The sequence below is a fragment of the Falco biarmicus genome, chromosome W (assembly GCF_023638135.1).
Source record: "Falco biarmicus isolate bFalBia1 chromosome W, bFalBia1.pri, whole genome shotgun sequence".
NCBI lineage: Eukaryota > Metazoa > Chordata > Aves > Falconiformes > Falconidae > Falco > Falco biarmicus.
In genome coordinates this window covers 15,522,473-15,549,488 of record NC_079310.1, presented here as the reverse complement: position 1 = coordinate 15,549,488, position 27,016 = coordinate 15,522,473, and the positions used below count along the sequence as shown (strand labels likewise).

At 42.3% G+C, this 27,016-nt stretch overlaps 1 protein-coding gene across 11 annotated transcripts in view; it reads right to left on the bottom strand.

Annotated features, from left to right (window-relative positions):
• The window catches only part of LOC130141979 (CUGBP Elav-like family member 4), a 348,538-nt gene that overhangs the window by 55,507 nt on the left and 266,015 nt on the right, over window positions 1–27,016 (bottom strand). For 7 of the 11 annotated variants that reach the window (XM_056323351.1, XM_056323354.1, XM_056323352.1 and 4 more), the window contains one exon: window positions 25,690–25,773. The exons of the other annotated variants lie outside the window; for them this stretch is intronic. In XM_056323351.1, the coding sequence (XP_056179326.1) occupies window positions 25,690–25,773 (84 nt within the window). The remainder of the gene's footprint in view (window positions 1–25,689; window positions 25,774–27,016) is intronic. 11 annotated transcript variants of the gene reach the window in all.

Below are 27,016 nucleotides of genomic sequence, written 5' to 3'. Positions count from 1 at the left end.
AGAGAGGGCCAAACCTGCGAGCCACGGTTCGACGGAGTTTCGGGTACCGGTCCTGAAAGCAGCGCAGGAGGCGGAAGGGCACAGTCCCCGCGCCCGGGAGCACCTACAGAGGGTCCCGCCGGCCACGCGTCGCCGAAGTCTCGCAAAGGCTGCAACAGCACTGACGACGGTATGGAGAGACAAGCGACGTATGATTCGCTCATATGCTTTTTAGGGAAGCGAAGCATTCAGGACATAGATTGTAAAAAGGAATTACCCGGGTTATTAGCGTATGGGATAGCATCTGGGACCCCCACGGCAGCGGCCAGCGGCGGCGCGCGGCCCGGCAGGCCCCTTCCCGGCCGCTGTTTCTCTCCAAGGCGGCACCCTCCCCCCCTCCGATCGGTGCCATAGTGATGCAAGCGGCCAAGCGAGCTAACATCTGGCTGCCCCCAGAGGTCAATGGGATCCTTTATATTCGGAACCTGCCGTATAAAATCACAGCAGAGGAAATGTATGATATGTTTGGGAAATACGGACCTATTGGACAACTCAGAGTTGGAAACACTCCTGAAACAAGAGGAACAGCTTAAGCTTCTCAAGGAAAAATACAGAATTGATTACAAACCCACCAAAAAAAAAAAGTGCTTCAGATGTCCCCTACAAGAAATGGTTTTCTGCCTTGAACTAGCAAACATCTCTGTGCTTAAAGAGAAGCCTTTTTGCCTTGATGGAGATAATTTATTCTGTATTCTGTATTTATGCTGTATTCTGAATGTGGAAATTGGTTGGGACTAGGAGGCTGGCTTAAAGGCATTTTGCAAACGGGATTATTATTTTTGATCATTATTGTAATAATAGTTTCTTGATCAAAACCAGCCAAAATTATTTGTAAGCATTAGGCATATCTGAAGAGAATGCCTTTATTTGAATCAGCAGTTAAGGCGTAGTTTAGTCTGATGCTGTGGTTTTATCTGCTTCTGGTGAATTTTTGAAGTGATGAAATCAGAGATACAAGGTATACTCAGAGTTATGAGGTAATAAGGTAATAATCTAAGTAAGGGTGCTGTCTTTTATATCTACAAGTGCAACATGCTTTTATGTAGCAGAGAGAAACTTTAACAATAATGTTGCTTGAGCGAGATGTGCATGTGACAACTTGGGAAAAGGGATATCACAACTGGAGTGCAACAATGTTTCTACGTCTGGCAGAGTGAAATCTTTCAAGACCTGAGTTTAGACAGTCTAAAATAAATTGTTAGTATTCAGAAAACCCATCTTAAGCCTCTTTTGCTTACATAGTGTTATGGAAGTCAACTGCTATTGTAGAGAATTAATGATTTTTTAATACATATTAACAAATACTACTATTTTAACTTGAGGCAGTTGAGTGAGAAATACTCATGTGTAGCATTTGAGGGAATGTCAGCATAAATTGCACTTACAGTAAGACTGCATTTTTAATTACTGTACTCGTTAAGATTCGATGATGCCATAAGGCTAAGGCCTTTTATCACGGATTGGTTCTGAACTAAAAGGTGTGTGCACATGTAGATATGCACATTTGTGTTATTTTCCTTAATTGGCTACAAAATAATATAATTAGGTTGGGGACTAGATCTTGGGAATTTGTCTATTATACTTCTGTTTGTTAAGGAACGTGCATAACATACAGCACCCATGTAGGCTTAGCTTGTGGCATAGTTGTCAAATTTAGCATAGACATTCAGACAGATAAGCAACGTACTCTTCTTGTGTGTATCACCTACAAGCCATTATGGCTTAGTGTGTAAATCTGTATGTAACTATTGAAAAATCCACTTATGAATGTATATACCTTAGAACTAATTTTTCCCCTTTGTTAATTCTTTGATATCAATGAGGTATTCTTCAGAAAATGTATGGACTGGTTGGTTGCATAAGGGCAGTTGTTATTTGGACAGAAAATTGTTAATGGTCAGGGATTTTCCACTAAAATATTTGCAAATATTCCTAGTCAAACATCAGTTTGGTTTCTTTTTGGGTTTTGAGCTTGCATTAGTCCATGTTCAGAACTTTAAAATTACCTTTGAATTTTTTAAACTTTTTATATTACTGGAACAGAAAGAGCATCTAAATTAAAGCTTCAAGCTAACTTTATTTTTCAAGTATTTCAGGAATTGTACTTCTGAACTGAGATTTTATAAGTTGGCTGTGTATTTTCCTGTGTTAAAACACTGTTATTGAAAATGGTCAACTGAGCCTATGTCGCCCAAAATAAAAACGGGGGAATTGTGGATAACTGGCTAGCTGAAAAGGGTCACATAGACATAGTCCAGCTGGCTGGACAAAAATGCACATCGCTCTCAGCTTATCTGAAGTAAAGCAAAAATACACTGTCTTTGGCTGTTCTTGTTACACAATAACAGGAAGATTTTGGTGGGAAAAGAATGTTGCAGGTGGGAACAGATAACTACAGAAGAGAAACTAGGGGCGGGCTTGTTATTTAGGCAACTAACCAATAATGAGCTTAACTTTTGTAATATGTATGAGCTAATTATAAGAAGGCATAAAAGGTGACTGTAAGAGACAATAAACGAAGTCTGCTGATCACTCATATTGAGTGACTGTGTCTTCCCTCCGTCGCGACAACCCGCTATTATTAATTTTTAAGGATGCAAACTATATGACCTGGTAAATTTAGTTAATCTTTCACAAGCCTAAGTAAAATTATGAAAATTTTGATATGAGCTTAAATGGCAAAGAATTAAAAGGTGTGCAATTAATACCAAATCTCATGGTTTCATGGAAAATAGCACCTAACCTGATTGCATGAAACTGCAACTTTGGTTAATAATGTAAGTTTTCATTGTGTATAATTAAACTTTTCTAGAGTATTTGAGAGAGACTTTCTTTATAGAAAATTAAAGTGGCCTGTATCAAACTTCTTAAAAATTAGATAATAGATAGGCCACCAGAAAAATAGTAAACTGTGGCAATATTTAGGAGTTTCTAGTAGGCTCCTCCAGGAGCATGCTGAAAGCTCTGTGCTATTCAGTTTCTCTAACATTACCTGGAAGACATCTAAAGTAATTACTAGTAAAATTTGCCAATCATACAAAAATGGTGAAGTAATAAGTAATGACAGATGTCATGTTGACCTGGGTCACTGCATAGGCTGGACTCAGTTAAAGACTGTTCATTTTAATCCGACATAATGCAAAATTAAGTATCCACAGGAAAGAGCAAGTGGATGACTCGTAAAAAGGGGAAATCTTCACTGGAAAACACTGCTTCTCAGAAGAACATGGGTGTCATGATAACAGCTAAATACATGAGCTCCCAGGTTTATGTTGAAATACTCAAAGTCCCAAGACTCGGTACAGTCTTGGGATGAAGCCAATCTCTGGAGAATATACTTTAGAGGTAGCAAGGTGATGTTACCTCTGAGAATGGCTCAGGAAAGATCCTTAATGGAATTCTGCACTTAGCTCTGGTGATTTATCTAAAAAAAGTACGTTTTGGAAATTAGAACTAGAAGAATAATTCTAGGTCTGAAAATGAGTTGTCACAGTTTATTGAAGAGAAGTTTAAACAATTTTCTGACTACAGTCTATAAATAATTTCTAATAGAAATTTTATATAGTAAAAAAGATCTTGATTTGTTCTGGATGGAAGCAGATGTTTGACAAATTTAAACTGAAAATAATACACTGAGTCTGCTTTTTTTGAAATGGTGAAGGTAATTCACTATTTTTGAACATTTTGTTTAGCAATAGGAGTGGAGCACCTGTCGCATGAAATCTTGATTAAAAGATTGTTTAAAAGGGATGCTATGACTCAAGCAGAAGGTTTGAACCTGTCGCATGAGCTGAGGTATCTGGCATGTGCTATTTCAGAGTTCAGTCCAAAGGATAAGAATGGTCCCTTCTGATACTCCATATCTGTCTGTCTGTCTATTGTTCTTCATTTCACATTTCAGATATTTAGAATATCAGTTCTTGTCTACTAATCTGGCATGGACTGCTGTAGCAGTCATGACAGACGTGACAACTGATGTTAATGCCTTATAATAAATGGCCCCGAAGTATGGACTGTGAACCACTGAGACAGCTGACTGGTACTTGTTCTTCATCTTGCTTCCAGCTGAGAGAAACTGAACAGATGGGAAGGGGAGATTAAATGGAGAGTGAATATAGACTTGGGGGTGCTGGCTAATGGCCCACTGAACATGAGCCAGCAGTGTGCCCAGGTGGCCAAAAAGGCCAACAGCATCCTGGCTTGTATCCAAAACAGTGTGGCCGGCAGGACCAGGGCAGTGATCATCCCCCTGTACTCAGCACTGGTGAGGCCGCACCTTGAATACTGTGTTCAGTTTTGGGCCTCTCACTTCAAGAGGAACATAGAGATGCTGGAGGTTGTCCAGAGAAGGGCAACAAAGCTGGTGAAGGGTCTGGAGCACAAGTCTTATGAGGAGTGGCTGAGGGAACTGGGGTTGTTTACCCTGGAGAGGAGGAGGTTCAGGGGGGAACTTATTGATCTCTGCAACTACCTGAAAGAAGGTTGTAGCGAGGTGGGTGTCCATCTCTTCTCCCAGATAGCTAGCGACAGGACAAGAGGAAATGGCCTCATGTTATGCCAGGGGAGGTTTAGACTGGATATTAGGAAAAAATTCTTCACTGAAAGGGTGGTCAAGCATTGGAACAGGCTTCCCAGGGAGGTGGTGGAATCATCATCCCTGGAGGTGTTTAAAAAGCACGTAGATGCGGTGCTTAGGTACATGGTTTAGTGATGGACTTGGCAGTCCTGGGTTAACATTTGAACTTGATGTTCTCAAAGGTCTTTTCCAACCTAAATGATTCTATGATTCTAGACAGCATGATTAACTTTCTCTAAAGGTCAGAACACCCAGAGCACCCAGTGCAGAAGGTAGCTTGAAATACACATGCATCTTCCATATGTTATCTTCCCGTCTTCCTGTGCATGAAACTACTATACATTGAGGCAGTATGAGCTGGAATGTGTGGAATAGTGGTCCTTATTATTGTGCATTGTCAGTTGGATGCTCTCCAGATATTGCCTCAAAGAAGCAGTATCTTCTCTGAAGAAGGCTGAGGGCTCTAGATGCTAATCCTGAATATGATGGCTGAAACCGAGAAGGACTTTTCTTCCTATGATTCTTCTCTTTCACAATCTCTTTTGGTCTTTTAATGCAGAAATTACTGTCATGACTCACATCATTGAAAGCACAAATTTAAGATTCAAAATTAGACTAGAACTTGGACAGTTTCAATTACTACATGGTCAGATCTGGGGTTTTGATTTATACATACATGTGGAATCAGGGTACCTAATCATGAGCAACTTTTTCTAAAAAGAGAAAAAGAAGAAGCAAATATCTGATATAGAAAACCACAACAGATTTCTCATCATAAGAATGGAGCTAACACTTAAATCTTCTCATTTTCCTGTAAACAGAGATTGTCTAAAGAATCAGCAACTATTTGTCTGATGCTGTGAACTGTGATTCTACCCATTCTGCTAAGTAGGAGATGAAGTCAGCAAATGAATGGATGGAAGAAGTGAAGGATTCAGGCTTCAGCCATTCTTTGCAGACCCCATGAATCAAATATTGGACCAGTACACATACATGTGTAGTGGTTTAACCCCAGCCGGTAACCAAGCAGCACGCAGCTGCTTGCTCACTCCCCCCGATCCGGAGGGGTGGGGAGGAGAATCGGAAAGGAATGAAAAAATCAAGGGTTGAGATAAGAACAATTTAATAATTTAAAAAGAATTTAAAAATGTGGAGTGGCTGGAAGACAATGGACATATTATGAGGAATCCAGACCAAGTAACTTTGTTGTAATAGCAGGCCGAGCAGGCCGCATCTGTAAAAAGCTGCAGCTGTTGTGAAAGACATATGCAAGGCCAAGAGAGACAAAGAAACTGTGTACTGGCAGAGAGATAAGAGAGTTGGACTATTAAGAAACTGTACGTGGGAAAGAGATAAAGGAGTTGGACTGAAAAATAAGAAAATAGAATGTCGAAACAGAATGTAGGTGAGGAGCATGGATACCATGCTGTGACCAATCATAGAGTGCAGGAGAGTGTATGGACAAGCAGCATTAGCCTATTAGCAATCTAGAAGCAATGTGTGTGCTTTGTGCTAGTGTATACATTGCTGTGTATCCCTTAATAAAGTGGTACTAACTTGATCACATTGGTCGTATAAGTTGTGTCTGAGCCTTCTGCGTCAACAAAAAAAGGTAAGAACAACAACGATAACAATAATAACAATAATAACGACAACAGTTATAATGAAAAGGTGGGGAAAAGGATAAAATCCAAAGAAAAAGAGAGAAAGGAAAACAAGTGATGCACAGTACAACTGCTCACCACCCACTGAACAATGCCTAGCCTGTCCCCAAGCAACGATCACCCCCAGCTAACCCTCCAAGTTTATATACCAAGCATATACCTCTTTGAATAGTTTGGGTCAGCTGAACTGGCTGTGTCCCTTCCCACTCTCTTGTGCCTCTCCAGCTGGAGCTGGTTTCAGCTGGGATAGAGTTAATTTTCTTCGTAGTAGCTAGTACAGTGCTGTGTTTTGGATTTGGTGTGAGAACAATGTTGATAGCACACTGATGTTTTTTAGTTGTTGCTGGGTGATGTTTATACTAAGTCAAGGACTTTTCGGTTTCTTGGGCCCTGCCAGCGAGAGGGCTGGAGGGGCACAGGAAATTGGGAGGGGACACAGCCTGGACAGGTGACTTGAACCAGCCAAAGAGGTATTCCATACCATATGACGTCATGCTGAGTATATAAACTGAGGGAAGAAGAAGGAAGGGAGGGACATCCAATATTATGGTGTTTGTCTTCCCGAGTAACCGTTACGCATGATGGAGCCCTGCTTTCCTGGGGATCGTTGAACACCTGTCTGCCCATGGGAAGTAGTGAATTAATTCCTTGCTTTGCTTTGCTTTGCTTGGGTGCGCAGCTTTTGCTTTACCTATTAAATTGTTCTTATCTCAACCCTTGAGTTTTACATTCCTTTCCAATTCTCCTCCCTATCCCTCTGGGTGAGGGGTAGTGAGCGAGCAGCTGCATGGTGCTTGGTTGTTGGCTGGGGTTAAACCATGACAAAAGTACATGGTTGGAAGAAGCAGCTGAACTTTTGAGGAGACAAGTTTGTCTGCCAGTGTGAAACCAGAAGCAAAGAATGAGCTTAGTGTAGGTTTTACACAAGCTATGAGTGGCATCTAAGTAGGTGCTCAAAGATGCACTGAGAGTTGATGAATTAAGATGAAGGCTATTGTTATATTTGTTGTGTTGTTGTGCAATATAAGCAAGATGAAAATAACTACTGAAGCTTCCACCAGCCATGTCACAATCCATTTCTTATCTTAATCTTATTTTTTTTTCCTCCCAGGATGTCTCTTGGATCCCACTGAATTTGTGAGTTCTTGATAAAGAAGCTGTGTATGAATACTGCAGCTACTGAAAAAAACAATCACCCTTCTTGGTCTATCAGAACCAAGCATCATAAAAGGTGACCTTCCTTTTGACAATATTTCATAGTGGGGAGGTAAATTCCTTCCTGGGCTAATCAAGAAATAAAAAGGAAAACACGTTAGGAAGGTGCACTGTGAATTGTACTAGTGACTAGTGACAGTTTTTTATCTGTTCTCTCATGTCCCAGGGAGCTTCTGAAATAGAGTCATTCGTGCTGTAGCTAAGTATGGGATCTCCAACTTGCTCCTGTTGATCGTTCCTTACATTAACTATCTCTCCCCTTTAAACTATCTCTCCCCTTTATGTCATTGCATACATAATACTTCATTATGGGTAGGTTGGGGCAAACCAATAGATACAGAAAGACTTGAAGCTTCTCTTGTGGGACAGTCCAGAAGACAGAAATAGTGATGAACAGTTTTAGGCCATGATTTTCAAGCCAATACTTTTTACTTTGTATGGAGACCACTGCGGGAAAACCAGCTAAAGAAACTAAAAAAGTGAAATCAAAAGGTAAAAAACCCCTCCTCATATGCAGTGAGTCATTTAGGAAAGAAATAGAAAAGGGAAAATCTCTTAATGTTTAGACCAGGAGGCTGTGAACTGGCACTGAAATATGCTGGGTACCAAGATGTCCTGCTTTTGTCTGGGATAGATCACTGCTCGAGGACTTGCTGAGGCTTGGTCAGCAGGTGGTGAGCAATTGTATTGTGCATCACTTGGATTTTTTTCCCTTGTGTTTTATTCCTCTCTCTCTCCCTCTCCTCTTCATTACAATTATTATTGTTATTATTATTTACTTTATTTCAATTATTAAACTGTTCTTATCTCAACCGACATGTTTTACTTGTTTCCAATTCTCTTCCCCATCCAATCAGGGTTGGGGGAGGGGGGAGTGAGCAAGCAGCTGCATGATACTTAGTTGCTGGCTGGGTTAAACCATGACACAAGAGGAGAAAGGAAGGAGTTATAAAAGTACATTTTATGCTAGAAGATAACGTACTGTTCCAGATCCATCCAGCTGTTACATCTGTGGTTCTTTCAGCATCCATGTAGGACCTCTGTGTATTTAGCTACCCACAAGGGATAGGGAGATGATCAACTGGCTTCTTTTCTCATCAACATCAATGGGAATGACATACCTTCATATTCTAGTGTAGCTGCTAATAAATTACTCTGGGTCTGCCAGCAGAGCGTTCACCATTAATGCTCTTCAAAAGAGTATCCTGAATCCTAGAGATCCCTGTGAAGAGCCTTCTGCAGTCCCTCAGGAGAGTTACATTCACTTTGTGAGATTTGATTCATATCATAGATTGCCTAAAGCCTGATCTAATTCTGACTTCTGGGGCCCCTGCCCGATGACCTGTCTGTACTCTTGATCCATCCTTGGGTGGGACATGGGAAAAAAATATGCTTGTGTTTTAATGAATTAAATAAGGGGAGTAGGAATATTGCTGAAAAAACATATTTATGAAAATCCCAGTAATTAGAAAAACTGAAAACCTGGTGTCCTGGTTTCAGCTGGGATGGAGTTAATTTTCTTCTTAGTAGCTGGTACAGTGCTGTGTTTTGGCTCTGATGTGAGAACAATGTTGATAACTGCAATGATGTTTTTAGTTGTTGCTAGGTGATGTTTATACTAAGTCAAGGACTTTTCGGTTTCTTGGGCCCTGCCAGCGAGAGGGCTGGAGGGGCACAGGAAATTGGGAGGGGACACAGCCTGGACAGGTGACTTGAACCAGCCAAAGCGGTATTCCATACCATATGATGTCATGCTGAGTATATAAACTGGGGGAAGAAGAAGGAAGGGGGGGACATCTGGCATTATGGCATTTGTCTTCCTGAGTAACCGTTACGTATGATGGAGCCCTGCTTTCCTGGGGATGGCCGAACATCTGCTGCCCATGGGAAATAGTGAATTAATTCCTTGTTTTGCTTTGCTTGCATGCGTGGCGTTTGCTTTACCCTTTTTTCCCCACCTTTCCATTTTGTTATTATTGTTGTTCTTACCTCTTTATTCTGTTTAAATTATTAAATTGTTCTTATTTCAACCCCTGACTTTTACATTCCTTTCCAATTCTTCTCCCCATCCCTCTGGGTGAGGGGGAGTGAGCAAGTGGCTGCGTGGTGCTTAGCTGTCAGCCAGGGTTAAACCATGACACCTGGTTATTGATAATTTAGACAGGAATCTTAGTTTTAAGGGGTGGCATAAAAATATGAGTCACCCCAAAAATGTGGTTCTTGCAGACTCCTAAAATCAAGAAGAAAAAGTCTTTCCTCATAAATATTTTAAAAAGACCGATAGCACAATAATCCTTTTGGAGCCTGTTTGGCCATGTCAGATGATTCTGGAAACCCTTCCAAAGAAAGATTTTAAAGGATAATTAGGGATCTATCTTTAGAACAATCATATAATTTAACTTTTAAATGGTCAGAACACAATCAGATTTGTAGGTCATGTTGCCAGAAAGGGAGAAATCTGTTGTCTGTAAAGTAGCCAAAGACAGGAGCTGCTCATAGATGTTAGATGCACCTACTCCCTTTTATAACAATAAACATGACTGGCTAAATATCAAGGGGACTGAAGCTCAGTTGGTGAAAGGGGCACAGTTCCACTATCCCCAGCTTTTCTATGGGTTACATCACTGAGGATCTCTTTAGAGATGTGCCCTGCCTTGCAAGGAAGACCATCAGCATCCTGAGCTCTCTTAACAAGAGCACAGCCAGTCAATTAGGGAAGTGATTAGCCTTCTCTACTCAGCACTTGTTAGACCACACCTGGACATCTCATTTTGGGCACCCTCTCCCACAATATAGGAAAGACAGTGACAAATTGGAGTGAGTTCAGCATATGGCCATCAAGGTGGACAAGGGCTAGAGCACTTGTCCTGTGAGAGCAAGAAGACAGAGATAGTCTCTTCACAGCAGTGCATGGTAGGAGAATGAGAGACAAGGGGCATAAATTGAAACAAAAGAGGTCCAGACTAGATATAAGGAAAAGTTTTTCATCTTGAAAGCAAGCAAACATTGGAGCAGGTTGCCCAAATTCAAACCATTTGTTCAGTGGTTTTCACTGTTTTTAATAATTTGCAGACATATTTGGCAGGCATATTGCAGGCAACGTATCAGACTCATTATTGCAAGAGTTGGAATGTAGACAGTAAATAAAGCAAGGAAAGGATGATTTTGTAGTTGTACAGCCAAATGTGTCCTTGGAGAACTGGCATTGATCCCTATTTCTGTCATGACATCCCAGTTATGCTGAGTAAATCATATATCACAAAATCGCTTAATAAGATCTCCTAGGCTACTTTTTACAATTAAATAAAACAGGCAAGTGCACCTCTGAGTGCAAATGGTACGTCATGGTTTGTATTTATATGAATAAACTCTTACCCTTCCGAAAGGGTGGCCTTGTCTATACTGCTGTCTAGGGACAGTGTCTGGTCCTTTTCACTGCTGAGCCATGTCCAAGCAACATCCAGCTGTGAATTAATTGTCCTGGCCCAAATAGAGCCAATGGCATACAAACATTAAAAGATGTGTAAAGTTACTGCACTGTGTTTGGGCTGATATGTGTATTCCTCTCTAGTTTGCCAGTGAAGATGAAGCTGTGTATTCCTCTTTTCTTGGTGCTCAGTGCATGACCTGAGATTTCACTGGCAGAAAGGCTGCTGCCTGTACCTGCATCTGAACCAAACATAAACATAGCATGCCCTGCATTGTGCTAAATACTTTGAGAAAACAAGCAAACAGATTCATGGTATCTCAGATTACACATCCAAGATTAATAAATAGTTTTTAATATCTTTCTATGTCTCATTATCCCCTTGCTGAAATGAGGACACTATAACAACTGTGAAAATGCTGTTACTTAGCTCTGTGAACCTCTTAAATTCTCTTCTGGGAAGGGTCTTAGGAAACAGATGAGGAAATAATAATAAATTTATATTCAGAGCAGGGTTTGAATATAAATTCTGTGCAGGAAGGAAGGCCTGAGGCCAAGCACAGAGCTGTGAGGATCTGTTGAACAGCTATTCAGTAACTTGGCAGCTAACACACTTCAACATGCTGAAGAGCAGTCCTGTTCAGTGAATGAGACAAGATAAACTAATAGAAAGAATTTGAAGATAGATGTATGGGGGTATGGATGGTTGGGTGGACTGATAGTGAGACTTGTCCATTCTACAGTTGGAATTCACTTTGCATGAGAGAGATCTTGGGAAAACAAAAATAAAAACAGATGTAACAGGAAGCCAAAATGCTGTGGTGGGTCTACAATTTCACAAGAGCATGATATGGTAAGTCCTTACTCTGAAGATCAATCACCTTGAGTTCAGAAATGGGCCTGCCTGATGGAGGGAGCCACTATTTCTGACTTCTAAACAGAAACTTCTGGGCTGAATGAAAGTAGCAGTAAATATCCTCCTCTGATATTTCTACACATGGGGGTGTTCACATCTGAAACTATAATATCCTTAGATCACATGTAGGACCAGCCATATAGGATTAAGGTTCATCTACTCTATCCAATGTCAAAAGGTTTTTAGAGGAGGTGGTGGTAGATAGCACACTGTGCAGGCACACAAGAGCCTGGTCAGATTCTTTTCCTATGTCCCAATGCTGATGGATTGATTTGAAGCCCCAAGCATTCAGTTTTCATCATTTTTCATATTTTTCCTCTTTTCTTTCTTCTGGTGTTAACTCTTAACATTGGTCATTTCTATTTGTCACGTAGATGGCCATTCCCCCTTTGTATGTCATTAAAATATTTTGCAATTATTAGTTCATTCATCTAATTACATCATGAGTAAAAATATTTAAAATGATTGTGTAAGTGTGCATGTGACTAGGTATGTACAAATATATCATAACTTTTAAAAGGATTCTGGTTGGACTATGTCTATCACTTGTGTGGAGAGATGGATAGAATAGTGATAGACACATAGACAGATAATAAAGATAGCTTCTGCTAACACATTCTTGTCTAATAAATTGTTAAGCTACAAAAGAAACCAGAAGTCCCTGTGTACAATGTATAGATTTTTCTTTAACAAAAGTTATTGGGAAAAGACAGAGCTGTCCCTTTAACTGAAGAACTGCAAACAGCTGTTCCTTATGCATACATGCTTGCTTGGTCTGAAAGTTTTGGTAAGTCAGTGCATAAATGACAGATATATATATCCATTAAGCATTCAGCATTACAATAAAAGAAAAAATCTTTCAGTGCGCCTTTGAGAGTGCATCAGAAATTAATCTAAACATCAAATTAGTTATAGATTGTAAATGAATAGTGACTCACAGCCCTAATACTTCTCCCACTCCTCTTCTTGCCCCTGAAATCTCCCCAAACAACTGCAATGGCTGGAGGTGCTGTGCACTGAGTTTCATGAACAGCTCCTTCTCTTTCTTACTCATACAACTCTTTCCTTATCAGCTGGAGAAGAGTCCCATCCTTACTCTGCAGACCTGAAGTCTCAGAGCCTGGATGCTTTGGACTAAAAATTGGAGTAGCTAGCTAACTTTTTTGCCTCCTTCCCCTATCCTCTGGGAGCCCTAAGCACCCCTCTAATGGTGTCCTCCTCCCCTTGACTTACTTTCCCACTAAGCTGGACACCTCATGAATCTCTCTGCTGTCTGTTTGTGCCAGGTCCTTCAGAGTGGAGAGGACCACAACAAACTAGTGCCAGTCTGAACTGAACTATCTCAGGGGTCAGGCATGCTTAATGCATCTGGAAAATTGTCCACATATTGTCTCAACTGAGGCACTCAAATTAGTGGCTTCTTCCATTACACTTTGAGCTTTGGTCCATAGCCTGTAGCTATATGGGAATGACAACCTGATATTGTCCAGGGACCTGAAACAAAATGTATTGCCACTAGATCATGCAAAGTACAGGACATAGCCGAATTCGATGGGCTACAGGGAGAAAGGCTTGGGTAGTGACTTTTCTTAGGAAACTTGAAATCACGTTAAAAGTAAAAAGAAAAAAAATATTAAATTTAATCATAGTACTGATATCAGCAACAGAGCTCAACCTCTCTTCTAAGTGCTTTCTAGTAATTCCTTTTTCCGGTGATAATCTTATTTAGAAAGGATTAAGGGAAAAAACTCCAAAAATCTTTGAATTGATAAATAACTGTCCTCATCCATGGATCCTAAAGCCCTGCACAAAGGAGTCTGTCTGCTACGAGAGAGGTAAATCAAGTCATAGACATGTTGACCCACAATTGCCCAGATGGGGCAGGAACACGGAACTGGAATTTCTTACCCTTACACCACCTTACTCCTGGACTTGCTCATTTATTTGGATGAACTTAAGGAGATCTGTGGTTTGATTTTTTTTGTTTGTTTTTTTTTGTTGTTTTTATTATTATTATTAAATGAGAAACTGCCAGCTTTGGCAGGGTGTGCTGGAGACACGTTGTGAGCAGGTGCTGAGCAATATTTTTCTGATATACGTCAGGGTCTGTCACTCCACTTCTATGTCTTATGAAGTGCTGCCAATGCACTTTAGACCTGATCTGCAGTGCCCCTGATCCCAGGGCCCTGCATAGCTTTGCCAATGTCCTAGTGTCTTGATGTTTCTGTTTCAGCCTCAAAGTTGAAACTATGTATACTGTCACAACCTGCATGCTGCCTTGCATCTCCTGCCCCACATTTCTGCCAACACACTGTGGTCTTGAACTGCCACAGTGTGTTTTTAATACCATGATACAAGGTCTACCCAACCCTCAGCCCTTCTCCTGAGCTTCACCCCTCTCCTGTGTCCAGTCCTCATTCCTCACTGCTTTTCTCACATTTAAGCTCTCTCCTTTGGCTCCCCTGTTTCTTTTCATAAGCTAGGAGCCAGAAGAAGTTTAGTAGGGAATAGGAAGATTTAATAGTGAAGATAATAAATTATTATGACATTCAAGTGCTGTTATCTTCTCTCTTTTGGCATCTTCAGTGAAGACTAGATGTTTTTCCAAGAGAGGTGGCCCACTAGCAACTTTGACTGGACTCCCTGTAGGAATCTGGAATGAAACTCGATGTCCATGTTGTACCAAGTCAAATATGGCCTTTACGCCATATAATCCTAGGGTCCTAAGAAGCCCTCACAGTTTGTAGTCAAAGCTAGAATGTTCCTTGCTACATTTATGTGGGATATTTCAAAAAAGGGGTGGGACATCCCTACTACGAGTGTGAAAGTCCATCTGGAATGCATAGAAAAGGAGAAAAACATCCAGCAGTTGTGATTGCTCACACCTGATTTTTCAGACCATATCAAGCTGAGTGGAGGGAAACCACCATGTCTCTGTGGGCATGAGAGAGGTTCTTCACAGCATCTGGAATTCATTGTCAGAAGCTGCCACACCAGCAGGTGAGAACAGGCACATGCCAAGGAGACACATGGGGGACAGGGAGGGTTATGGAGCACAACTGTCCTGACAGTGTCCACTGCTTGATGGTGTGCAAAGAGCCAGCAGATCCAGGTGGTCACTACTCTCAGAAAGAGGTGACAGGAGGAATGAATTTCCAAGTGTATCACTAAAGCAATTCCTCCAGCTTTAATTTATCTACATTTTATTTGACACCATGGGGTAATCATTTGGCCTCTGCTGCTCTATCCAGGTCCTCATTTTTCTAATTTCTGTCATGCCTTTCTAATTAATATCTGCCAAACCTAGCCTTTTCTCTCTCTTCTCTGCTAAAACACTTTCCTAGAACATAATTGTAACTGTATTTCACTAAAGTCTTCAAATGCTTTCTTAAAATAGATATATTTTTGAGCACTTTCACATTATATACACGAGACTGGTGTTTACTATAGCTTGCACGCCTTGTTGCTCCTTGTTAGGCAAGAGGCAGCAGCTTCTGAATTAGGAAAGTCATGGCCACAGCATGGTTTCTTCAGCATGTGCAGGTGCTAATGGTTTTCTGCAGGGTCTTGGACTCCAGAAACTAGGAGAAAGGCTTTGTTCCTAAGATTTCCATGGCTACCCATACACTATCCTGCCAGTAGTGGCCAAAGGAGATAACTGTGTGCTGGAAATGCAGGGCAGAATTCAGAGCCAAATGGGAAGGAATACAAGTCCTATTTTGAGATGTTGCTCTACTGACTCACTCACTTTGGGCCAGCTGCTTACAGGTCGTTCAACAGTAAGACAAGAGCAGCAAATGAAGTATTTTCTGTTCCCATGAAAAAAAAAAAAGCCATGGTGACATTTTTCTCCATACAATTTCTTTAAGTTTGTCTAAAGCAGGACTTCATGACAATTTCTCAACAACTTGTGGCTAGACTGTTACAGCAATTTACTTGTGATCAACATAGCAGATATATATTTTAAAAGGTCATATAATAGTGGAATATCTTTTTGGGGCCAGACAGAATTGTCCCCCTAGGCTTCCAGTTGGAGAGCTCTAGATGAGTTAAAAAAAAGTGAAAAAGAATGCAAATGCTATGTTTTTACATGTTTTAGGAAATGTTTAAGCAGTGTCCTGGTTTCAGCTGGGATAGAGTTATTTTTTTTCCTAGTAGCTGGTACAGTGCCTTTTTTTTGCATTTCGTATGAGAATAATGTTGATAACACACTGATGTTTTAGTTGTTACTAAGTAGTGTTTACTCTAAGTCAGGGGTCCTAAAACTTTTTAAACAGGGGGCCGGTGTGTGGATGAAGTGGCAGGCAGTCATCTGCGGCTGCTTGGTTCCCCCCCCAACCCCCAGCGGGGGGGGGGGGGGGGGGGGGGGGGGGGTCGGGAGGGTTCTGTAAATACCGTGGGCTGGATTGAGGACCCTGGAGGGCTGTATCCGGCCTGCGGGACGTAGTTTGAGGACCCCTGCTCTAAGTCAAGGACTTTTCAGTTTCCCATGCTCTGCCAGTGAGCTGCTTGTGTTTGTGCCCAGCACAAGAAGCCGGGAAGAAGCAGAGCCAAGAGCTGACCCAAACTAGCCAAAAGGTTATTCCATACCATAGAATATCATGCTCAGTATATAAACTGGGGCAAATTGGCCTGGAGGGGCCAATTGCTGCTTGGGGACTGGCTGGGGATTGGTCAGCGTGTGGTGAGCAATTGTATTGTGCATCACTTGTTTTCCTTGGGGTTTATTCCTCTCTCTCTTTCCTTGTCATTACAATTATTATTATAATTTACTTTATTTTGATTATTAAATTGTTCATATCTCAACCCATGATTTTTACCTGTTTCTGATTCTCCTCCCCATCTCATCCGTGGGGGGAGGAGTGAGTGAGCAACAGTGTGGTACTTAGTTGCCAGTTGGGGTTAAACTATGACAATCAACAAAGGAAAGAGTTTTCTTCTTTTCAAAGTCAACAAAATCCCTTCTTTTGATTTAGGAAAAAAGTAATTATTTTTTTAATTGGCTTTCTGAACAAAAAGATTGATAATCAGTGGCACCTTCTGTTGGACTTACCAAAATAAATGAAAGGCCTGATTTTCTGTAATGCCCTCTAGATTTTTACATTGCTTTAAAGCTGAAGGTCAGCAGGATGGGAGATTTTGAAGAGAAACATGACATGCTTGTGATAATTAGCTACCTGTACTTCTGCTATTTCTATCCTTCTGGAGGTGGTGCACATGGCAGTATAGTTAATGCATTTGTCTGAGACCAACAGTCACGGCAGGCACTCAGCTCTATGGGAAAGTAAGTTAAAGCCAGAGAAAACTGGGGCTTGACACCTGGGACCCAAAACTAAATGGACTTGGATATTTGTGTCAGAAGCTAATATAAGGTGACTAAGACCACTAGCAATGTCTAATTCCTGCTTTTGTTTGTCTATGCACTTGAGTCTACACATCCAAAGGGCACCATTCTGCTTTCAGGCTGGAATATCCCACCATTAGTTTTGGAGGTTACTTTATCAATCAAGCTGATGTTTAGCTTGTCCCAGTAAGATTCATAGTTAAGAAAAATTGCTGCTAAGATCCCTCAATCCCTACTCAGCTATCAGCCATGACCTCACAGTACCTTGGAAGCAGCAATAAAGCCAGCTCCACAACCCTGTCCCACAAGCTAGGTATGTGTTGCTATTCTCATTAAGTCTTGTAGCCAGAAAGCCTTTGTGCTAAGAGGAAATTATGTGAATACCTGTTCAGAAGATACTTGCCCTTACTGGACTTGGCTCTCACCTCACTTCTCCATTTACCTTTGGTCTTCCCCCTTGTCGATACATGGAGAACCAGGCTCAATAGTCCCCTAAATATTTTATAGGAATAGCAATTTCATTGCCAAAGGTCTATTTCTAATCCATGGATATCCTTGGAGCAGTAATTTTTTATATGTCACCTAGAGCTGTGCTGGTCTGCTCATCTTGCTATGAGGTTAAAGCTCTTAAAAGCAAGTGGGCTCTGGAGAAAACGGGGCTAATTCATAATTTCTCATTTGAATTTCCCAACTGCCTCTTCACACCAAACTCTTTTGTCCTTCATTCCTCTGGTACTTGATACTGCAACAACACAATGACTACTGGCAAAGGGGAATGCTGTGTCCCCTCACATCAGAGGACAGGACTCCTTCAATCAAAGGGGAAAATAGCCTGTTTAGACTCTCTGTGGATGTGCAGGAGGAACTGCACATAGAGAAGAGGCATGAAACTCTTGGAAGTACTGTCTGACATGCACCATAGCTAGTAAGGGATGAGGTAGGCTCTCCAGGAGGGGAAAGGGGAAGGCAGCATGTGAAGGGAAGCATAGTGTGGAGCCTGAGTGTGGCTTTGAAATCAAATGAAAAATCCAATGTCTTAACTCTGGAAGTTTGCCTGAGGGACAGACTCCAGATCAGCTGCAAGTAACAGGAAAATGAAGACAATAGCTTCTCCTGTTGCACTTTTCAGGGGAAGGTCTGCAAAGAGCGCAGAATGAGGAGAACCACAAACTGCACACCCCAGTGCTGGGTACATGGATGGGGGAGATCCCCTGTCTTCCAAGTGGGAACGGAGCAAATGTGGCAGGGTACCCATGCTGCCACACTACCAGACGTGATCCTTCACAGCAACACCTTTGCAGTGGAATCCCAATGATACACCATGCACACATCACCACATGGCTGTTGGCTGGCTGAGCCCTCCCTTTGTGGGTGTAGCACAGGGTGTCCCTATCTGGTGGCTCACAGGGAACCAAGGCTATGTTCTATCTATGCTCCCACTGGTGGGGTTGAGCTAGCAGCGAGGCCAGAGCTGTGTGAGCATAGTGCAGCTTTCAAACTCAGACTCTCAGCATGGCCTGTAGAATGAGGCACAGGGTTAGCTTGGGGTACCTATCTGCTGTAGCACTGATTCAGATTCAGTGGGCTCAGAGCATAGCTGCCTGCAGTCCACTAAGCAGCCATCCTCACAGAAGAGCAGGCATCCAGCCGATGTTGTTCAGCCCTTGTCCCCTTGAAGTATATTGCATCACAGCTGCTGGAAAGATGCCCCCCACAACTCTGTCTTCCCTGCAGCCCCACAACATCAACATGTGTAGAGGGATTTTTAAAGGACCAAGGACATAAGTTACCATTGTCCGGGTTGGACAACCCAGTCCTGTTAGTTGAAGCTGCAGAGCAGTTTTAAATTGTCCTGGGAACAAGCAGTGTGAGAAAGAAAACAAGCTATGCACAAACAAGAAGCCAGGTGCAGAGCAAGTCCTGGGAACCGCGGAATCAACACACTCTCATCGGCACACTCTGATCAGGCGCCTGCAGCATGCTCACCTGTCAGTGACATGGACACCCACGTGGCCAGAGACTTTTATCCAATCACCTGTGTGTAAAGTCAGGTGAGCGGTCGGTTTAAGTTATAAATATGACCTCTTTGTTTAATAAAGTGAGTATGGCATGTAGCCATATTGGTGTGATTGTCGTGACTTGGCCGACTCTCCACAGGGGACCCTCTTCGTCTGGTGCCCGAACAGGGACCCATTTATTCGCTTAAATGTGGTTCGCTTAAATGCAGTTTAGCTTAAATACTGTTCACTTAAATGCGGAAGTCTCTGTGCATCGGACCCGAAGGGAAGTTGTCCGATTAGGGAGCTGGAGGTCAGAGGTGGGTGGAAACTGGAAGGCGAAAAGCAGAGTCCAGAGTTCGGTGTAGAGCTGCAGATCGCACCCCCGCCAGTGTTAAGACCACGTAGAGTAAATCGCAGCAGGGCTCTCCACTGAATTCCTCTCTGTGAGGGGGGGGGGCACTATGGAAGGCCATGATGAGTGTGGCGGGACTCCCCGTTGATATCCTTTCTGTGAGAGGGGGGAGCTCTCAGGAAGATCGCGATGGAATTAGACACGGCAATTAAACTGTTAACTAGCATCCTCTTTAAGAGAGGTGAGAGCATTAAAGAAACCGAAGTGGAGACCTTAGTTCGCTGGGCACAAAAAAAGAATAAGATCCCTGAGCCCGCGTTATTGTTTAGTATTGTGGAATGGAGATAAGTGGGAAATTGCCTCTGGGATACTACGATTGAGGGAGGCAAAGAAGGAAAAGAAGCTAAAGCGTTAGGAGCGACGTGGCGGTTGATAGTTAACACTCTGGAAACTATGAAGGCGGAAAATAAAGTAGCGGCGGCAGCTATAGAAGCATTGGGGGTAGATGTGGTAGAACAGACAATAGAGCAGAAGGGTGATTCACCTAAGCCTTGTCTCTTGGCTACATTTTTCGGAGTTGGGCATACTCGTCCTATGAAGGGTATGTCCGCCCCTGCGTGTTCAACAGTGCTGGAGCTTTTAGATAAGACAGCAGTCAGACCGTAAGTTACTCCTCGGGGGTCTGCTGTAACTGGGCCAAAACCGGAAGAGGCTGTTGAGCCTCCCCAGGAAGGCGGGGCAGCGAGTCGTGCTGCACCAATCGGACCTGTGGGTGGAGCAAGACCAAAACGGAGGGTGGCGACAGCTCGTAGGTCACATCAGGGCAGGCAAAAGCACCGTCCGATGACGTATCCTCCTCTTCCTGAAACATCATCGGACAAATTTGAGGAGGAAGGCGGGGAGAAGCCTTGTGATAACAATACAGAGAAATCCTTACAGGAGGTAATAGATAAATTAAGAAACCTGGAAAAGCGAGTTGATATGAACCTGCCTACTACTTCAATACCTGTAGTTCTTCCAGTTAGCCCAACTACACCTCCGATGCTGAACTCGAGAAAAGATCCAATTCTACAGCGTTGGTCTGGTGGTGTTTGTGATGCTAGTTTGGAAGGTGACTGGCAGGTGACTAGCACCTTAGCTTGTCCAGTAGTGGTTAATAATCAGGATGCACATAACTGGGACATGATTTATGGACGGTTAATGATCAGATTTTAGCGATGGGAGTGTTGCAACCTGCTCTTCCACCTTTTATGATGATCCTTCAGAACTGGCAAATTGTTGTGATAGACTTGAAACACTATTTCTTCACGATTCCCTTACATCTTGATGACACGCAAAGATTTGCATTCACTCTGCCATCAATAAACCGTGCCACTCCAGCCAAACGGTATGAATGGGTTGTCTTACCACAAGGAATGAAGAACTCTCCTACGATGTGTCAGACTTTTGTACATTGGGCAATTGTTCCGGTAGGGCAGCGTTGGCCTCACGTCCTGATCTATCATTATAAGGACCATATTTTATTGGCCGCTGAACAAGGGATTTCAGATGATCAACTGAAATGGCTTCTTGACCACCTTCTATCATGTGTTTTGATTGTGGCACCTGAGAAGGTTACACGTTCGGCCCCATGGAAATATCTAGGCTAGCTCATCTCGGATGCTCAGATCCAACCACAGAAGGTGACCCTTACTACACAAATAACTAATCTGAATGATGCTCAAAGGCTTTTAGGAGACCTACAGTGGGTTTGTAATATAGTTGGCCTCAATAACGATGATTTGCAACCGTTTCGATCCTGGTTGCATGGCACCAAAGCAAACAGTCCTCGAACTTGTTCACCAGAACAGCGGGCTGCCCTAGAAGTGTCCCACAAAATTCAGACTGGCTGGTGTGGTTGCCAAACGGCAAATCATCCGTTATTCTTTTTGGTTTGTAATGTTGCCACTTAACCTTTTGCCCTTATTTTACTATGTCAAAAGAAAAAGGGGGAAAATACGGTGATCGTTTTAGAGTGGTTGTTTTTTACATTGCAACCCAGACATTGTATTTTAAGTTGTCCTGAAGCAGTAGCGGCCTTGGTGAGAAAAGGAAGAGACAGGACTGTTGAAATTGATGGGACTGAACCATCAGATATCAGTATTCCAGCCCGTGGTGATGATTATGAGTGGCTCCTGAGACATTCAACAGCCATACAGGAAGCCTTGATGGGTTATACAGGTGTTGTACACAACAACCGGCCAAAAGGACCTCTCTGGAAGATGTTAGAACATTACCAGTGGATTGCGAGACCGTTATGCTCAAAAAGACCAGTTGAAGGGCCAACGGTGTTTACAGATGCAGGACGAAAGATGAAGAAGACTGCGTGTGTTTAGCAATCCGATAATCAGTGGCAGAAACACGTGATCACCGGTGAACCACAGGACAACCTTCAAACCTTAGAACTGAAAGCAGTGTGTTGGGCATTGGGAAGCTGGAACGACACACCTGTAAACATAGTATCAGACTCATTGTACGTAGTTGGTGTCGTACAGCGCATTGAAGATGCCTTGTTGAGAGACAAAGAATCAACATCTTGGTGAAATGTTTATACAACTGCGTAGTACTCTTCGACAGAGAAAACATGAATTTTGTATTATGCATATTAGAAGTCATCAGTGGACCATTGGTTTGGGCGAAGGTAATGCTAGAGCTGATGAAGCGGTCAGCTGTCTGGCAATAACTCCTCCAACAAATAAGTTTGAATAAGCTCTGGCAGTAACTCCTCCAACAAATAAGTTTGAATAAGCTCATAACAGCCAGGGGATGTTTCATCAGAATGCAAAGTCTTTACATCGACAGTATCAAATACCCATAGCAGATGCAAAGGGTATTGTCCGCTCCTGTCCTCAATGTAGTATCATGGACCTGGTTTAGGGGTGGGCACTAACCCAAAAGGTCTGAAGGCACTTCAGGTTTGGCAAATGGATGTAACACATGTACCTGACTTTGGTAAGCTTAAGTATGTGCATGTCACAATCGACACCTATTCTCATTTTATATGGGCCACTGCACAAACCGGTGAAAAGGCATTACATGTGGAGAGACACTTAATGTCTTTTTTTACTGTCATGGGAGTACCTGTAGAAATTAAGACGGACAATGGTCCAGCGTATTGTAGTCAGCGAGTCGATAGGTTTATGACAACTTGGGGAATTAAACACGTCAAAGGGATTCCTCACTCCCCAACAGGGCAAGCAGTTGTTGAAAGGGCAAACCGTACCCTGAAGGATTATCTTCAGAGACAGAAAGTATCACAGGACATAGATGTAACTAAACGGTTGACTAAGGTGTTGTTTACCTTAAACTATCTTTCCCTTACGGAGGGTAGAGAGGGACCACCTGTTGTTATACATCACCAAACAGCGCGAGGGAACCAAACAACTACAGTTCCTGGTTTGAATGTTTTGTATAAAAATATGGCTTCAGGCGTATGGGAAGGACCTAATCCGGTGTTATTTACCGGTAGAGGTTATTTTTGTATCTCCACAGATGAAGGACCTATATGGGTCCGTAGCAAGTTTGTGTGACCTGTGTGTCAAGATCAGAAGACAGAAGAGAAGACTCAGAGCGAGCAGACGGAATAAACTGTCTATGTTGTAAGGGATGTAACCCGCGGGTATTATGCCAATGTATGCTATGTGGGGTAAAACGGTTCTGTAAGCCAAAGCTGAAATGTAAATGGTGTAAAGAGTGTATGTGTTTGATTAGTAAATGGGCATGAAGCAAGAGAAAGCATATGACTAGTGGAATACCATGCTGATTGGAGAGAGTACACATCATCAGAATCCCTGAAAGCACTGATTTGTGGGGTGGAATATGTAAAACAAGAAATAAATAAAATTAAAAAAAAGTGGAAATTGCAAGAGTAAACATGTTTCAGTGGTGGACTTGGATTACGGTCTTGATGAATTTTTTACCCATTGGCCAAAGTATTTTTGACATCTTGCCTAGGACAAACATATGGGTGACATGGGCAAATATCACGGGAGTAACAGACTTTTGTTTAAGTCTGCAACAGGCAGACAACCCCTTTAGAACTTGTTTAATTGGTATTCCCCTGCAAGAGAATGAAACAGATTTTGATGGTTTTTGGAATGTTAAAGCAGTGGATCTGACTTCCAATCAGAATGGTACATGTATGAGTCCAAATGGGCAATATGTTTGGCCTTCTATGCGTAATGCAGTGTGGCAGAAGACAGTTATTGAGGATTTAAATCAGCCACATCATTTACCTTTGCAGGAGTTAGACCTATTGACTAGCGTTTTACCTGTTGAATATGTTAATGTAACAGCAACTAGTATGGCAGACTGTACCCACATGTCATCACCACTTCAGCCCATGAATGGCACTGGAGTAATTTGGTTTGGTGACCCGTGGCAGTTATGGCTAACATGTCAAGGTGAACAGGGGTTTTATACAGGGTTTCAAAATCTAACCAGTTCACCAATTTGGGGTGAACTGAAAACTGGGGGTTTCCATATAGATGTATCAGGGGGTTATCAGTTGCCACCGGGAATCTTTTTGATATGTGGGGACAGAGCGTGGCCAGGGATTCCTTTGTATCCTGTCGGTGGACCATGTTATTTAGGGCGTTTGACTTTGTTTGCTCCACATATGAAAGACTTATTGAAAATGACTCCACAGTCTCATAGATCACGGAGGGCACTGCGCACCTTTGATGAAACATGTAATGACCAAGTAGATCTGCAGTCTGTAACATCAAATGTCTTAGCCTCTATATTTATGCCAGGAGCAATGGCTGCATTAAATGCTAAGAATATACGAAGGTTAGCGTGTTGGGGAGAGAAACAATTTAATCTTACATCGCAGATTTTAAGTTCGTTATTGCTTGATGTAGATAGTGTTAGGCATGCTACGTTACAAAATAGAGCTGCAATAGATTTTTTGTTATTAGCACATGGACACGGTTGTGAGGATTTTGAAGGGATGTGTTGTATGAACCTTTCCGATCATTCCATATCAATGCACAAGACGTTGTCACAACTGCAGGGAAACATGAAGCATATTCTTGCTGATGATAATCCCTTTGATGAATGGTTGAGAGGACTGGGGATAACAGGTTGGTTAAAGACGTTATTGATGGAAGGAATACGCTTTGTTATAATCATTGTTGTAACGTTTTTAGTTTTTAGCTGTTTATTTTCTTGTGTGAAGAAAGGTTTAACATCCATTGTGAAACAGACATGGGTTGTCCAAAAAGAAAAAGGGGGATATGTAGAGGGATTTTTAAAGGACCGAGGACATATGTTACCATTGTCCGGGTTGGACAACCCAGGCCTGTTAGTTGAAGCTGCAGAGCAGTTTTAAATTGTCCTGGGAACAAGCAGTGTGAGAAAGAAAACAAGCTATGCACAAACAAGAAGCCAGGTGCAGAGCAAGCCCTGGGAACCGCGAAATCAGCACACTCTCATCGGCACACTCTGATAAGACACTTGCAGCATGCTCACCGATCAGCGACGCGGACCCCCACGTGGCCAGAGACTTTTATCCAATCACCTGTGTGTAAAGTCAGGTGAGCGGTTGGTTTAAGTTATAAATATGACCTCTCTGTTTAATAAAGTGAGCATGGCATGTAGCCATATTGGTGTGATTGTTGGGACTTGGCCGACTCTCCACGGGGGACCCTCTTCTAACATGTTTTTCCTTTTCCTTACATACAGAATTTTTAATTCTGACACATGCTCCCACTGTTAACACTATCAGCATTTCACCTACCACCACCCCAGTCTCCTCCATTTTTCTCCAGGTGCTTTAATCTTGTCTGTACCCTCCCCGCCTCCCCTTCTAAGGGGAGATATTTTCCACCCCACCACCAGCAGCTGCAGCAACCCAGTGCTGGTGAGATGCTAAACCTTCATCTCTAAGCAGCGCACACATTCTGAACATGAGACAATTAGGAAACAAAGAGGGAAGTATTGACAGGAGTAAATTAAGAGAAATCATAAAGCTTAAGCAGAAAGCAAGCAGTTTGAAAGGTATTCAGAGAAAGCCCTTTCCTGGATGAATCTAATTGTTTTGTTATCTTTACCCACCAAAGCATTTACTTTGGTTTGTCGCCCGATCCACAAACACTTTCGAGGAGATGACATTACCGAAAGGCAGGAACATCTGCATCAGCTCAGCATCCCCAAATTCCTGGGGCAGATGGTAGATAAACAGGTTACAGCCCTCTGGTCCTATCAGGATAAAAATAAGACCCATGAATACAGAGAAATAGGATATGAGAAAGCATATGGTGGAGCTTTACTTTGGCATCCCCTCTGACTGGTGAGGGGGCCACCTCTAGGAAGCAGTCTGTAGACTCTCAGAGGAATGGACAAATCGGAAAACCAGGAAATCAGAAAGTCACCTAAAAGCTATGCTGACTTCTTTAATCTTCCCAGGACAGACACTAGGATAAAATCTAGAAGCAGAGGAATGCAGTAGCACATGTGGTTATGGAAAGACAGAATGGAGGAATAAGAACAAAAAGAATGAAATATGTGGTTCATAGTTTTTGTTTGCTCCTCATAATCTCATTTAATCTGTAGAGTTCTGGGTGCCCTCCCCTCCACTAATCCTTGCCTCTTCTCAGTGTCTGCATGCAGAAGTTTCATTATCCTTCTTGTGTCTGACAGGACTGTGATAACAAGTAGAAAAAGATGCACAGACCTATGAGCTTTTTTTGTTCTGTAGAATTTTTCATTCAGCCCGCCCAACTCAGCCAAAAGCTTCCCCAAATCTGGACAGTTTGGCCATGTCCCATCCTAGAGGGTTCTTTAAAAGAGATTACAGTTGGATTTATATTCAAAATACTTTACAAAAGGAATTGCCTTTTTTGCCTCAGTGCTGTAACATATATTCATATAGACTTGAGTGCTTGGAAGGATATCCAGAGAGGAGTCTTTAGTTGGAATATGTAGTTTTGTTAAACACTCATAAAATGTTCTGTTGAAATTCCATTTTGGGGTGGAAGAGGGAGAATCTGCCTCTGGTCAAGCAGACTAGAATGTAATGTTTCAATGTGACTTTTTTTTTTTTTTTAAGCATGCTGTAATTGAGCAAAAGTCAAGAGACCAGGTGTGTCCAAGTGCTTTTACTGAAAAAAAAACCCAAACATTTAAACCACTTGCAGTGTTCAGTACCAGAAAACTGTATAGTTTGATGAAGCAAGTTTTGGGTTGTTTTCTTTGTGGAGTTGTTTCCAAAGGTACTTCCAGCTGCTGCCCAGCTCTGTACTGACCTTGACAGGTAAATCCAGCTCTGGATTGCTTGGTGGTGGGAGTAGATGAAGGGGAAATAGTGTGTGCTCCTTACCACAACGGTAAGAGGACAGAGGGAGGAGGGTTCCCCCTCCCCAGCCCATGGGCCTACAATCCTGTGACCTGAGTCAGCCAACCTTCCCCATTTATGGCTAGGGCATAATGTGGGGGAGGAAAA